We start from the raw sequence: 14,204 nt of genomic DNA, 5'->3' as shown, positions 1-14,204 counted from the left end.
TGCAGAATTTTTAAATACTTATATTTGCAAAAATGTTTCACTTTTAATTTTCCACATATAGATATGATTAGGTTCATGGGAATACCCCTTTAAGCTTCCCGGACAAGATGAAGAGCAAAAACCACGTTAGAGTTGAAGATTAGATATTGTGGCTGCTATCCTCCTTCTGGTGTTACACATGGGTCAATTTGACAATGTTATTTCATTGTTGCTAATGTTGGTATTGAGTGCTTATAATTCACTGTCCGACTACAATATCTCACAATATAGTCTAATTTATTTACATGAAATTGAAATATTTATTATTGATGAACGGATGATTTATAAACCAGTGTGTTATAAGATGATATAGAGGGCGGTGTTTACACCGTGTGGGGCCCTGGCCTGGAATTTTACATGATTACTACACTATTACCTGATTTAGTTTCTGAAACTAAAAGAAAGCACCAAAATGTTGTGCATTTTTGGAGCAAGATGTTGCGTCTTAAGTTTCTTTCAATAAGTTATGCCCTTGTTCACTTTTTTTTTTTTTAATGTAGATTGTGAGCCCCACATAGAGCTCACAACGTACATTTTTTCCTAACAGTATGTCTTTTTTTTTTTTGGAATATGGGATGGAAATCCATGCAAACACGGGGAGAACATACAAACTCCTTGCAGATGGTTTTATGCCCTTGGCGGGATTTGAACACCAGGACTCCAGCGCTGCAAGGCTGCAGTGCTGACCACTGAGCCACCGTGTGGCCCCTTGCCCTTGTTCACTCTTGTCAGTCAAAGTACAGAAAATTTTTCTGCTCAAGTAACTAATGAAGTATATTTTTGTGGACATTATTCATTATTAGAGATTGAGCGAATAGTAAAATGTTCGAGGTTCGATATTCGTTTCGAGTAGCCCCTCAATATTCGACTACTTGAATCGAATATCGAACCCTATTATAGTCTATGGGGGGAAAATGCTCATTTCAGGGGTAAGCAAAGTTCGATCAAATTATACTTACCAAGTCCACGAGTGAGGGTCGGGCTGGATCCTCCGAGAAGTCTTCTCCGTGCAGTGTCCCCGCAGCGCCTTCTGGCTCTTCATTCACTCTGCCAGGCATCGGGCCTGGGCAGAGCCGACTGCGCATGCCCGCACTACAAGTGGACATGCGCAGTCGGCTATGCCCAGGCCCGATGCCTGGCAGAGTGAATGAAGAGCCGGAAGACGCCGCGGGGAAGCTGCACGGAGAAGACTTCTAAAGGTAGGAGAAGAACCAGCGTTGATTGGCCGACTGTATAGCATTCAGCCAATCAATGCTGGTTCTGCATCGAACTTTTACATTCGAATAGCGAGTGGTACTCGATCGAGTATGAGTATGTCGAATACCGTAGTATTCGATTGAATACCTACTCGATTGAGTACTACTCGCTCATCTCTATTCACTATCTTACTAGCCTTGATACTAGATAGGTATATAAAGTTACAGAAAATGTCAGAATGGTGTATGCCAGTTTTTGCTGTAAGTTTTGCTGAAATTCTGGTGCATTTTCAATAGTAAATCGGACCCACAGCGCAATTACCTGTCTTTATGATATGCCCCATGTGAGGCATAATATAATTGAAGATTTATTTATTTAACTGAATAATATTTTAAATTGTTCCTGAGCTATCAAAATCTTTGAATAATTGGAGTATATAAAATTAATTGTGTTTGTTCATTTTAATAACTTTTTAAGTATTAGTGAAGGGTATGTTATAAAAAACACATGAGTCTGTGTTTATGTCTAGGGAAAATAATTTTTTAAGCCTAGCCAGCTTTTCAAGCTCCTGGCTAGCATTTAAAGCTCAATTGGTTGTGCAATGTCATGTATTATGATGGAAGTATTTACTAAAGTGACTATAACTTTAGTATGGAATCACAGTTTAGCATCATAGATTATAAAATCCATTTAAAGTCAGTAAAGGTACAGTAGAATTATTGTTAATAAACAAGCTTATGACATTACAAGAAACAAGCAAACACATTTGATATAGAGGTGACAGTCAACCAGGTTATTATTTTTGGTTTTATGGTCCGGAGGCCGCCTCAGGTTTCGGACCAAAAAATGGGTAGCCGCAACTGAATGCTGGTACACTACACTGGCATCCAGTCGTGCACTTCACTCCAGATGAGGCCCAATGAATGGGCCTAGTCAGGAGGAGGAAGTGTCTTCAGGCTGAATTGCGAGGCGAATCGGCCTGAAGAATGAACATGTCCGTTCTTTTTTCTGGGAACTGGAACAAGCGGCTTTCAGAAAAAATGCCTGACTGGCTCTCATGGATTTCAAAATCCTGACCAGAAAACTCTGTGTGAATTTACCCTTAAAGATAGCATTTTCTTACAATGAGATAAAAAATTACTGTTCTTTATGAAAGGAGTTAGGTAATGAACAATTCTCATTTGCCATATTATAGCATGCGAGCTAGCAGAATAACTCCCTCGCCAAACCAAGCTGTCTTCCATCAGGCCTAACCGCCACACGGAGAGCCCCCCAGAATATAAAAGAGTGTCCCATCAACCAGATAAGACAAGGCTCGGATCCTAGGAAAAAACAAATAAAACAATCAATATTAACACTAAACACACAATCACTAATAAACCATCACCACTCACAAGCCCAGTCGCATATAGGAATGGAAACGGCGAGATTCCCAGTGCCCGATTTTTTTAATAAGATCCTCCCCCAAACCCCGAATGGTGGCCTCCGTCGCCTCACCGATCTGGAACGAATGGCTGCTAAAACCTTCCACTTCCATACCCAATTTTTTCAAACCTTTTCTAAAAACACTAAGAAATTGGAAGCGGGAGAGAAACATACTATTTTCATGAATCAACAGAGGACCAAAACCCCTACCCCTAAAAGACAAATACTCACGCAAACACAACACCGGGCACACGGCACAACCAGCTATTGCAAATAACCTAATCATCAAACCTTTTCCTTTCCGAACTGTCTTTGACCTTCTAAGTCTGAATTCCACCCTATACTCATATAAATCTACATCCTCCAACAAGACACCCCCAGGCTTAGCAGTGCTCACCAACTCCCCCAGTCTAAGAGCTCCAAAAAACGCTAAAGAGAAGGCAGCCCTGAACAACCTCCGCTCCCAATTAGAAGAACACACTGACTCCAAGACCCCTCTCAAATCTACCAACAAACCAAACGACACTGGTCTTCTGTCATCCTGAATGGAATTTCCTCTCCGCCAACCTCTAAAAGCTAATTTAACTAAAAACACCTTTGTTAAATCCCTCATACCCCTTCGCTTAAAACCGAATGCCAGCCCCGCCATACACATATTCAACTTTGAAACAGACCAGCCTAATTCCCTGCAATGCCCAATAAACAGTAATAACATCATGTCCCAATCTTCCTCTGCACCCCCCAACCTAACTAACCATTCCTCCCATTGCTTCCAAGCCGCTGCATATGCACCCCATGTACCCGCCACCATAGAAGCATTAATCAATTCCTCCGCCGCTTGACTGGCATCTGCCACAATTCCTTCGGCCACTGGAGCCCTTCTGCTTCCGCCGTTGGCGCCAATCTCCGAAAACGATCCAACTGCAGTCGAGAAAGGGAATCCGCTATATCATTCTGAATACCTGGCACGTGAACCGCAACCACACATGCATTCAGTTCCAAACATTCCAATACCAGCCTTTGTAACACACGCACCATCGGAGGAGAAGAGGCTGATAGCCCATTGATCGCCTGAACAACCCCCAAGTTATCACAATGAAATCTAATTCTACAGTTCCTAAAAGCTTCCCCCCAGACTACCACCGACTCTAAAATAGGGAACAGTTTGAGGAGTTCGAGATTGCGTACGAATCCCGCCGTCACCCATTCCTCCGGCCATGAACCCACACACCAACTGCCCCGATAATACACCCCAAAACCCACACTCCCCGTCGCATCCGTAAACAATTCACAATCGAACACTTCTACAACCACCCTCAACGACAAAGACCTCCCATTATAATTATCCAAAAACGAATCCCATACCCTCAAATCTCCCCTCAATTCCTCCCTTAACCTAATGTAATGAGAAGGAACCGACACCCCTGCGGTTGCAGCGGCCAACCGGCGGAAAAATATCCGGCCCATTGGCATAATCCTACAGGCAAAATTCAACTTGCCTAAAAGAGACTGCAATTCTCTCAATTGCAGGTTTTTTAGCTGACATTCCCGTTTCACTGCCCCCTTCAAGTCCTCAAGTTTATTCTCCGGTAGCTTACATTCCATCGCCACCGTATCCAAAGTAAGCCCCAAAAAACTCAATTCTGTCACTGGACCCTCGGTCTTGTCCACCGCCAACGGTACCCCAAAAGCCGTCGCGTCCTGCACCATCATCCGCAACAACAAAGAACAGACCATCAAATCCCTAGGCCCAATACACAAGAAATCATCCAAATAATGGATTATAGATGAACATCCTGAAACATCCTTGACAACCCACTCAAGAAATGTACTAAACGTCTCAAAGTAAGAGCAGGACAAGGAAAAGCCCATGGGAAAACAACGATCCACATAAAACTGTCCCTCCCAAAAACACCCCAACAAACGCTGACTATCTGGATGCACCAGCAACAGCCGAAACGCCGCCTCCACATTTGGCCAACAACGCCCCTTCCCCAAAACACTGAACCCAAGACACCTCCACATCAAACGAGGTGTAAACTACAGAACACAATTCTGGACTGATGCCGTCATTTACTGACGCACCTTCCGGAAAGGACAGGTGCTGAACTTATTAGGTTCATTTTTAGGAACCACCCCTAAAGGGGACACCACTAAATCAGGCACTGGCAGGTGCATAAATGGTCCCGCGATATGCCCCAACTCCTCCTCTTTTCTAAGTTTTTCCCCAACAACCCCCGGATGTTCCCTAGCCAATTTTAAATTCTTCCCCCCCAAGCACCCCTGCACCCCAATACTCTGAATCACAAAACCCTTCCCTAAATCCCCTCTCCAGTAGCTCTGGGGCCACAAAATTCTGTGTGCAAAATTCTGCGCGTTATACGCCCGTAACAATACATTGAAATGAATGGGATCTGTTTTGAGCACTCACATTCTGACACGTGTATGCGTGCCAGAATGCGTGCCCATAAACTCCGTGTGAACTCGTCCTTAGGGGTTGGCTGTAGGCAAACATTTTTTTTTTATCAGGTTAGCTCAAAGAAAGCCAAAGTATGACTATAATCACACCAGAATATAATGAAATAACAAGTGTCTAATAAATGAAGAGATAATATTTAGCTGCAGTCACAAATGATGCAATAGTTCACTGGAATGGAGAACTCCTTGCATATCAGGCAATGATATACACTAATTGTTTCAGTTTTCTTCAGTATGCAAGTGAGTTCTCTTGCAGCACTGGAGGCGGTCCCCAGCGCTCAAACAGCACTGGGGGCATTCCCAATGCTGCGAGAGAAATCTCCAGCGCCGCCACCATCTTCATCTGGAAAGGCCTCTCTCCACGTCTTCTTCTGGCGCTGGCTTCAAACTTCTACACATGCGCAGTGCTGAAGATTTCTCTCCAGTATTGGGGACACCCCTAGTGCTGTTTGCGCACTGGAGACTGCCCCCAGTGCTGCAAGAGAACTCATTTGCATACTGAGGTAAACCGGGATTTCTACCAAACGGCGGCGCAAGGAAGACATCTAAAGGTAGGAGAAGAATAGCCTTTCTTAAGGCTATTCCTATGTGCAAATGAGAAAAAATAGCAATTTAATGATAGAATTCCTTTAACAGTCAGGTCAGAAATATTTGGACAGTGACACAATCTTCAGGATTTGGGCTCCGCATGTCACCACATTGGATTTGAAATTAAATACTGAGATTTAATTGAAGAGTATACTTTCATGCTTAATTCAAGGAGTTGAAAAAAAAAATCCTGTGAAATGTTTTGGAATTGCAACCATTTTTCTACAAAGCCTCCTCATTTCAGGGCCTCAAAAGTAATAGGACAAATTAACATTAACTTAAATAAAATGTTCATTTTCAATACTTTGTAGAGAAGCATTTGCAGACAATGACTGTCTGAAGTCTTTAATCCATGGATATTATCAAATACTGGGTTTCCTCTTTTGTGATGCTTTGCCAGGCTTTTACTTTAGCTGTTTTCAGTTGTTGCTTGTTTGTGGGTATTTCTACCTTAAGTTTTATCGTAAGCAAGTGAAAGGTATGCTCAATCGAGTTCAGATATAATGATTGCAGAATACTCCATTTCCTTGCCTTAAAAAAAACTCCTGGGTTGCTTTCGCAGTATGTTTAGGTCATCACCCATCTGTACTTTGAATTGTGGTCTAATCAACCTTGCTGAATTTGGTTGAATCTGAGCATATAGTATATACCTGTACACTTCAGCATTCATCTAGTTGCTTCTGTCTTCTATCACATTATCAATAAAAAGTCATGAACTAGTGTCATTGAGAGCCATGCATGCCCATGTCATCACACTGCCTCCACCATGTTTTACAGAGTATGTGATGTGCTTTGGATAATGAGCCGTCCCAAACCTTCGCCATACTTTCCTCTACCCGTCATTCTAGTACAAATTGATCTTAGTTTCATCTGTCCAAAGAATGCTGTACCTGTACTGGGATCACTTCTTTAGATGTTTTTTTTTTTTTTTGGCAAAGTCTAATCTGGCCTTTCTAATTTTAATGGTTTTCACCTTGCAGTGAAACCTCTGTATTTCCCTTGATAAAGTTTTTGTTTTATGGTAGACTTAGATAATGATACACCTACTTCCAGGAGAGTGTTCTTGATTTGGGTGGATACTATGAAGGGGTTTTTCTTCACCATGGAAAGGATCCATCCATGACTTTTGTCTTCCTTAGACGTCCAGGCCTTATTGAGTTCCTGAGCCCACAGCTTTTTATCAGAATGTACCAAACTGTTGATTTAGAAACTCCTACTCTGATGGATTTCTTATTTTATGTTTCAGCCTAAGGGAGCCTTCACATGAAGTAACACTGCGCTCATTCTGATCGTAAAAACACGTTCAGAATGAGCGCGTAAAAAGAAGTTCCCATTGACTTGAATGGGAGCTGGCATACGTGCGTGTCCCCATTGAAATCAATGGGAGGCTTTTTCCCCTATGCTTTCAATGTATTACGCACGTGATACATTGAAAGCATAGGGAAAAAAGCCTCCAATTGAATGAGCGCAGTGTTACATCATGTGAAGGCTCCCTAATAATGGTCTGTTTCACTTCCATTGACAGCTCCTTTGATTGCATGTTGTGGGTTCACAGCAACAGCTTTCAAATGCAATACTACACCTGGAATTAGCTTGATTAGCCGCTTCATTGATGATAGATTAACAAGGGAATAGCCTATACAGCCCATTAAATAACTTTTATGATAATTTCCCAATTACCTTTGGTTCTATTGGGAGGCTGATTTTGAGGCGGATTCCTGACCAAAAAACTCTTTGTGAGCTCAGTTTTGGATTAGTAAACATTAATATATAAGCAGTTTCATATCAATACTAGTGTTTAGTGAATAGGCTCTCAAAGAGCCAGATTCGTCCTGAATAGAGATGAGCGAACAGCATTCGATCGAATACATGTTCGATCGGATATCAGGCTGTTCGAGATGTTCGATTCGAGTCGAACACCAGGTGGCAAACTCACGAAAAATTCAATTCCCCTCCCACCTTCCATACAGAGTACAGCATTCGGCCAATCAACGCTGGTTCTGCCGGAGGCTCGTCTGTGAGGAGACGGAGTCTAAGATCGGACCAGAATGGAGACTGCTGTGGACCGATCTTAAACTCCGCCTCCTCCGGCAGAACCAGCGTTGATTGGCCGAATGCTGTACTCTGTACGGCATTCGGCCAATCAATGCTGGTCAATGCATTTCCTACGCCGAGATGAAGCAGAGCTGGCTGTGCGCTCAGCTCGACTACTCCGGAAATGCAGCCGAGCTGAGCGCGTGGCCAGCACTCCTACACTGGAGATGAAGCAGAGCTGGCTGTGCACTCAGCTCGACTACTCCGGAGATGCAGCCGAGCTGAGCGCATGGCTAGCACTGCTACACTGGAGATGAAGCAGAGCTGGCTGTGCGCTCAGCTCGGCTACTCCGGAGATACAGCCAAGCTGAATGCATGGCCAGCACTGCTACACTGGAGAACTGCTGCTACACCGGAGAACCACTGAACCCTGCTGCACACTCAGCATTGCTGAATCAGAGATGTAGCAGAGCTGAGTGTGCGCTGAACCCTGCTGCACACTCAGCTCTGCTACACCTCTGATTCAGCAGAGCTGAGTGTGCAGCAAGGTTCAGCGCACACTCAACTCTGCTCCATCTTTGATGCAGCAGAGCTGAGTGTGCAACAGGGTTCAGTGGTTCTCCGGTGTTACAGCGGTTCTCCTGTGTAGCAGTGCTGGCCATAAGCTCAACTTGGCTGCATCTCCAGAGTAGCTGAGCTGGGCGCATGGCCAGCTCTGCTTCATCTCCGGTGTAGCAATGCTGGCCATGTGCTCAGCTCGGCTCATCTCCAGAGTAGACGAGCTGAGCACACGGCCAGCACTGCTACATCTCTGGTGTAGCAGTGCTGGCTGTGCTCTCAGCTCGGCTCATCTCTGGAGTAGTTGAGCTGAACGCACGGCCAGCATGCTTCATCTCCGGTATAGCAGTGCTGGCCTTGCGCTCAGCTCGGCTCATCTCTGGAGTAGTCGAGCTGAGCGCACGGCCAGCACTGCTTCATCTCCGGTATAGCAGTGCTGGCCATGCGTTCAGCTCATCTCATCTCTGGAGTAGCCGAGCTGAGTGTACGGCCAGCACTGCTACATCTCTGGTGTAGCAGTGCTGGCCGTGTGATGAGCTCAGCTCATCTCCGGAGTAGTCGAGCTGAGCGCACGGCCTGCACTGCTTCATCTCCAGTGTAGCAGTGCTGGCTGTTCTCTCAGATCGGCTCATCTCCGGAGTAGCCAAGCTGAGCGCACAGCCAGCACTGCTTCATCTCCAGTGTAGCAGTGCTGGCCATGCGTTCAGCTCAGCTCATCTCTGGAGTAGCCGAGCTGAGTGTATGGCCAGCACTGCTACATCTCTGGTGTAGCAGTGCTGGCCATGTGCTGAGCTTGGCTCATCTCCTAAGTAGTCGAGCTGAGCGCACGGCCTGCACTGCTTCATCTCCAGTGTAGCAGTGCTGGCCATGCTCTCAGCTCGGCTCATCTCTGGAGTAGTCGAGCTGAGCACACGGCCAGCACTGCTTCATCTCCGGTATAGCAGTGCTGGCCGTGCGCTCAGCTCGGCTCATCTCTGGAGTAGTCGAGCTGAGCGCACGGCCAGCACTGCTTCATCTCTGGTGTAGCAGTGCTGGCCCTGCGTTCAGCTCAGCTCATCTCTGGAGTAGTCGAGCTGAGCGCACGGCCTGCACTGCTTCATCTCCAGTGTAGCAGTGCTGGCTGTTCTCTCAGATCGGCTCATCTCCGGAGTAGCCAAGCTGAGCGCACGGCCAGCACTGCTTCATCTCCGGTGTAGCAATGTTGGCCGTGCGCTCAGCTCGGCTGCATCTTCGGAGTAGCCGAGCTGAGCGCACGGTCAGCACTGCTACATCTCGGCATAGGTATGCATTGACCAGCATTGATTGGCCAAATGCCATACAAAGTACAGCATTCGGCCAATCAACGCTGGTTCTGCCGGAGGAGGCGGAGTCTAAGATCGGTCTACAGCAGTCTCCATTCTGGTCCGATATTAGACTCCGCCTCCTCACAGATGAGCCTCCGGCAGAACTAGCATTGATTGGCCGAATGCTGTACTCTGTATGGCATTCGGCCAATCAACGCTGCTCAATGCATTTCTATGAGAAAAAGTCAGCTCCTGCATATCACAAGCTGACAGGGATCCTGACGTAATACAGTGACTTGAGCATGTTAGATGCACCCAGGCATGCTTCCCCTGTTGTCCTAGTTGCATTTCAGGGTGTAGGCATCATTTTCTGGGGTGTCATAGTGGACTTGGTGACCCTCCTGAGTCGATTAGTGGTTTCCCCCTAAACAAGTATTTATTCCCCATAGACTATAATGGGGTTCGATGTTCGATTGAACAGTCAAGTATTGAGCGGCTACTCGAATCGAACTTCGAACATTTCACTGTTCACTCATCTCTAGTCCTGAATATTCCATAAACCAAACAATTTGGGATTTGTCTTGGGTGAACTAAGATGGCCACAGGTCTATTCAGACCTTAGAGTATAATAGGTATAGGCCCAAGGAAGGTGTAAAATTTAAAAAAACATTTATACTCACTTTCCCTCTCTTCTATCGGGGCTCCTTGCAGTGTTCCCCCTCCATGCATGTGATGTCTCAGATTTGGTGTGACATTTGCAAACGAGTTTATTCTGTCATGTTTACATGTGTATTGTGGAGCTAGACAGCATGACTGCATTCTACGTCTTACTTTAATAAATTATGAAAACAATATCAAAGCAAACAGGATCTGCTCGCACAGTAATGACTGAGGCTGGCTCTGATCATCATCCTGATAGATGACATTCATTTTGTCTTTAAATTGCTGGTAAAAATGAAACATTTTCTTATTTCCAGTGTTATCAAGTGATATTACACCTGTGTGCGTCTCATGTGCCTTAGTTTTTGATTAGAAAGATAGAAGGAGGAAGAGAACTGTAATAAAGTAAATGTACATAAGGCATATAAGGAAAATGGAAACTATTAGCGCCTGACTTGTCCCTTGTCATATTAGTAGAGCACATTCTGTGCGTTCTATTTATATACATGTCAGTGAAGTGTTTTTTTTCCAAATATTCCTGGGCATTTTGTGGCAATCATTACCACAAGGGCATTACATGTAAATCAGTTAAGACTGGGAATTGTCATTTAGCAATAACAACAAGGAGAGCTGTCCATGCTTATGGTGCTGAAATAACTTCCAGCACAGTCAATAGCTACAGAAACATCAACCTGATGGACAAGATGCAATCTATGTTTGAAATACATTTTTCAGAGGGACTATAGTAAATCACATATTTCATGCCATTGTACAGAGGACAGAATCCACCTTACATGCTGCAATAACAAGTCACTGGGTCTTCTTTGGTATATAAAAAAGAAGCAAAACTACTTAGAAGCAATAATTCATTACAACTATCCAACCTCTGAGATGTACAGACATGTCACTATAGCATTCATACTAGTCTATATTGCCGTAATATTATTCTATATACTTCTTATCTTATACAAAAGCATATACAGTTTAGTCTTATTTCTGTAAAGAATGAAAAGACAAATGTGGTGTTTATCATTGGAAAGAAAGTACCCAATGTAAGGATCAGCTCCTTCCTGGAGTGATAACAATTCTCCTGGAGTACAGACAAAGGGTTGGCTAGAAATATACAGAATCCAGCACTAAGGGATACAATCCAATAGCTTTATTTAGGACTAATAAATAATGCCATGACTACACGCTTGAAACATACAAACTGATCAAATTCAATTTTTCTACATGTCCTAAATACACCAGTTGGAATTCATTTTATATAAATTACTTCCATTGAACCTTCATTGGACTTCATATTAAGAAAGTATGTGTGCCTAGAAACGTTGCTTCTAAAGTCCTTAGCTCTAGTGAAGAGAAATCCTAATGTTTCAGCATAGCATCACATTTGGACAAGCATTTGTATGCTTCCAACATTAAAAAGACAGTTTGGGAAGGCATTTTCCTGTTTTAGCATGACTGTACTTGGTGCACAAAGCAATGTCTATAAAGACGTAGTTGGTTGAGTTTGGTGTGGAAGAACTTACTGCATGGGGCCATTAAAGGGGCAGTATACAGTTTAGTGGCCCTGTAAAGGGGCAATTAGTGGGTGGAGGTCAGTAAAGGAAGCAGTGTATTGTATGACAGCCAATAAGAAGGTAATATATTGTGTGTGGGGGTCATGAGGGAGGAGTTTTACTGTGTGGGCACCAGGAAATGGAGCATTATACCATAGGAGACCCAGTAATGGAGGCATTACACCGTGTGAAGACCTGGAAAGGGAGATTTATACCATGTAGGGGCCGTTTAAAGAGGACTTTACACCATCTGTGAGGCAGAAAAGGGTGGTATGTCATGGGACCTATTCTTTCCTAGTTATACCCATAGATAGATAGATTTACCTATTTTTAGCTTTATTAGATAATAGATATTTTGAATTGGTTCAGCAGCCAACATTACCACATTGTTAGCATTACATATATTATGGACCCCACCCAGCACTCTTCCTGCCATCTGACCTGACCAAGGCTGCCTTTATGGTCACTTGTTATGCTCTTTGTTGACATGCTAGGCTTTGACCTCAGTGAATTCGATATAGGGACTTGATGGTCCTAAGACTAGTAATCTACAGTCCTTCCGGAATATTTTCTGCACCGTTTTTGAGCAATGTGTTGTAGTGTACCTCAATAATAGTTTGATATTCTCTCCAAATTTTATATCACAGATAAGGACCAGACTAATATATAACCTATATTAAATATATCTTAGAGTCCAAAAACAATTATAATCACAAAATATATACAGATTACTAAATGTTGATAAGAAGGAGTAAATAAAACCACTGAGGAAGTACATAATATATCAATTCAGACAGTATGTTACCACATAAGCCAGTATGGGCCCCAAGGTATTATGAAAGCACTCAACAAATAGATGTGGCAACAATGACACATAAGAAATACTCAATGTTAATTAGATGAGGCCTTCCAAACTACCATGATTCAAGCTCCCTCGTAACAGAAAGCTTCCAGCATCCCCGACTAGCAAGGACAAACCTGCTGCAGAACCAGCGTTGATTGGCCGAATGCTATACACTGTATAGCATTCGGCCAATCAACGCTGGTTCTGAATCGAATATTTACTGCGAATAGCTAGTAGTATTCGATCAAGTACGAATATTTCGAATACCTTAGTATTCGATCGAATACCTACTTGATCGAATACTATTCGCTCATCTCTAAAGACTATTTAGAAGACTACCGTATATACTTGAGTATAAGCCGAGTTTTTCAGCACAGTTTTTGTGCTGAAAAAGTCCGCCTCGGCTTATACTTGGGTCATTTCAGTAATTCAGCAATATCATAGTTGCAGACCCTTCATCCGGACCCGGCATACAGACACCGGGATGGGTGCCGGGCCGCAGCATCGCCACGCTCATAGCAGGAGTGTAGCAATGCTGCTCATTTCAAACTGCAGAAGTACTTACGATACTTCTGCTAGCAGGGCCGGAATACAGACCCCGCCCCCCCACTCCATCACACACCGGGTGACGTGGCCACGTAATCTCAGGCCCACACCCGGCGTGTATCTGCGTTCTGGCCCTGCTAGCAGAAGTACCGTAAGTACTTCTGCAGTTTGAAATTGACAGCATCGCTACGCTCCTGTTATGAGTGTGGCGATGCTGCGGCCCGGCACCTGCCCCGGTGTCTGTATGCTGGGTCCGGATGCTGGGTTTGTAATTATAATGGCGCCGCTCTGCTTCAGAGCGGTCACCATACCAACCGACACCTCGGAGCTCCCTGCAATCATGCCTGCATTCAGAGAGGCATGGGGAGCTAGAACATCTCCGCTGTAAGTGTTACAGCGGAGATGCTCTACGATGTCCCGGTACGAGGGAGGGAGGGAGCGGGCGCGACTGCTCTCTCAAAGGCAATCCTAGGAACTGCGGCCAGCCGCCGGCAGAAGCGCTTCTGCCGGGAATTCCCCTCAGCGCTCCTGTCGCCGGCCAGCTGCAGTTCTCCTTCAGGTCCGGCCAGCTGGGGATTCCCTTCAGAGCTTTGGCTGGCTGGGGATTCCCTTCAGAGCATTGCATTAGTGCTCAGAGCCCTGGGGTTTAAAACCCCTAGGGGGTCTAATAAATGCAAAAAAAAAAAAAAAAAAATTAAAAAAGTAAAAAAATTAAATAAATAAAAATAAAGTATTAGTAAATAAAAAGTATTAAAAATTCAAATCCTCCCCCTCTCCCTAGAACACATATAATACTAACACTGTGAAACACATACACGTTAGTTATCCCTCTGTCCAAAAACACCCGCTCTACGCACCTATAAATATATTTTTCCTGTACGGTAAATGCCGTAGTGGGAAAAAAATGTTGTCTAACTGCCCCTTCCCCGAGACTGAGTTCCCCCCCCCACTTGGAATTCAGCCTGACTACATCCAGGCTAAGTATAGGGT

General features: G+C 44.4%; 1 protein-coding gene across 1 annotated transcript; it reads right to left on the bottom strand.

Moving 5' to 3' along the window:
* Nucleotides 1–2,626: 2,626 nt before the first annotated feature.
* LOC142203010 (uncharacterized) lies at nt 2,627–4,371 on the bottom strand. The gene is made up of 2 exons (XM_075273429.1): nt 4,161–4,371; nt 2,627–3,582 (listed from the first exon to the last, which is right to left on the bottom strand). The coding sequence occupies exons 1-2, from the start codon at nt 4,369–4,371 to the stop codon at nt 2,627–2,629; spliced, it is 1,167 nt and encodes a 388-aa protein (XP_075129530.1).
* Nucleotides 4,372–14,204: the final 9,833 nt, after the last annotated feature.

This window comes from Leptodactylus fuscus, chromosome 5, assembly GCF_031893055.1.
Source record: "Leptodactylus fuscus isolate aLepFus1 chromosome 5, aLepFus1.hap2, whole genome shotgun sequence".
Taxonomy (NCBI): domain Eukaryota; kingdom Metazoa; phylum Chordata; class Amphibia; order Anura; family Leptodactylidae; genus Leptodactylus; species Leptodactylus fuscus.
This window is presented reverse-complemented; position numbering and strand designations above follow the sequence as displayed.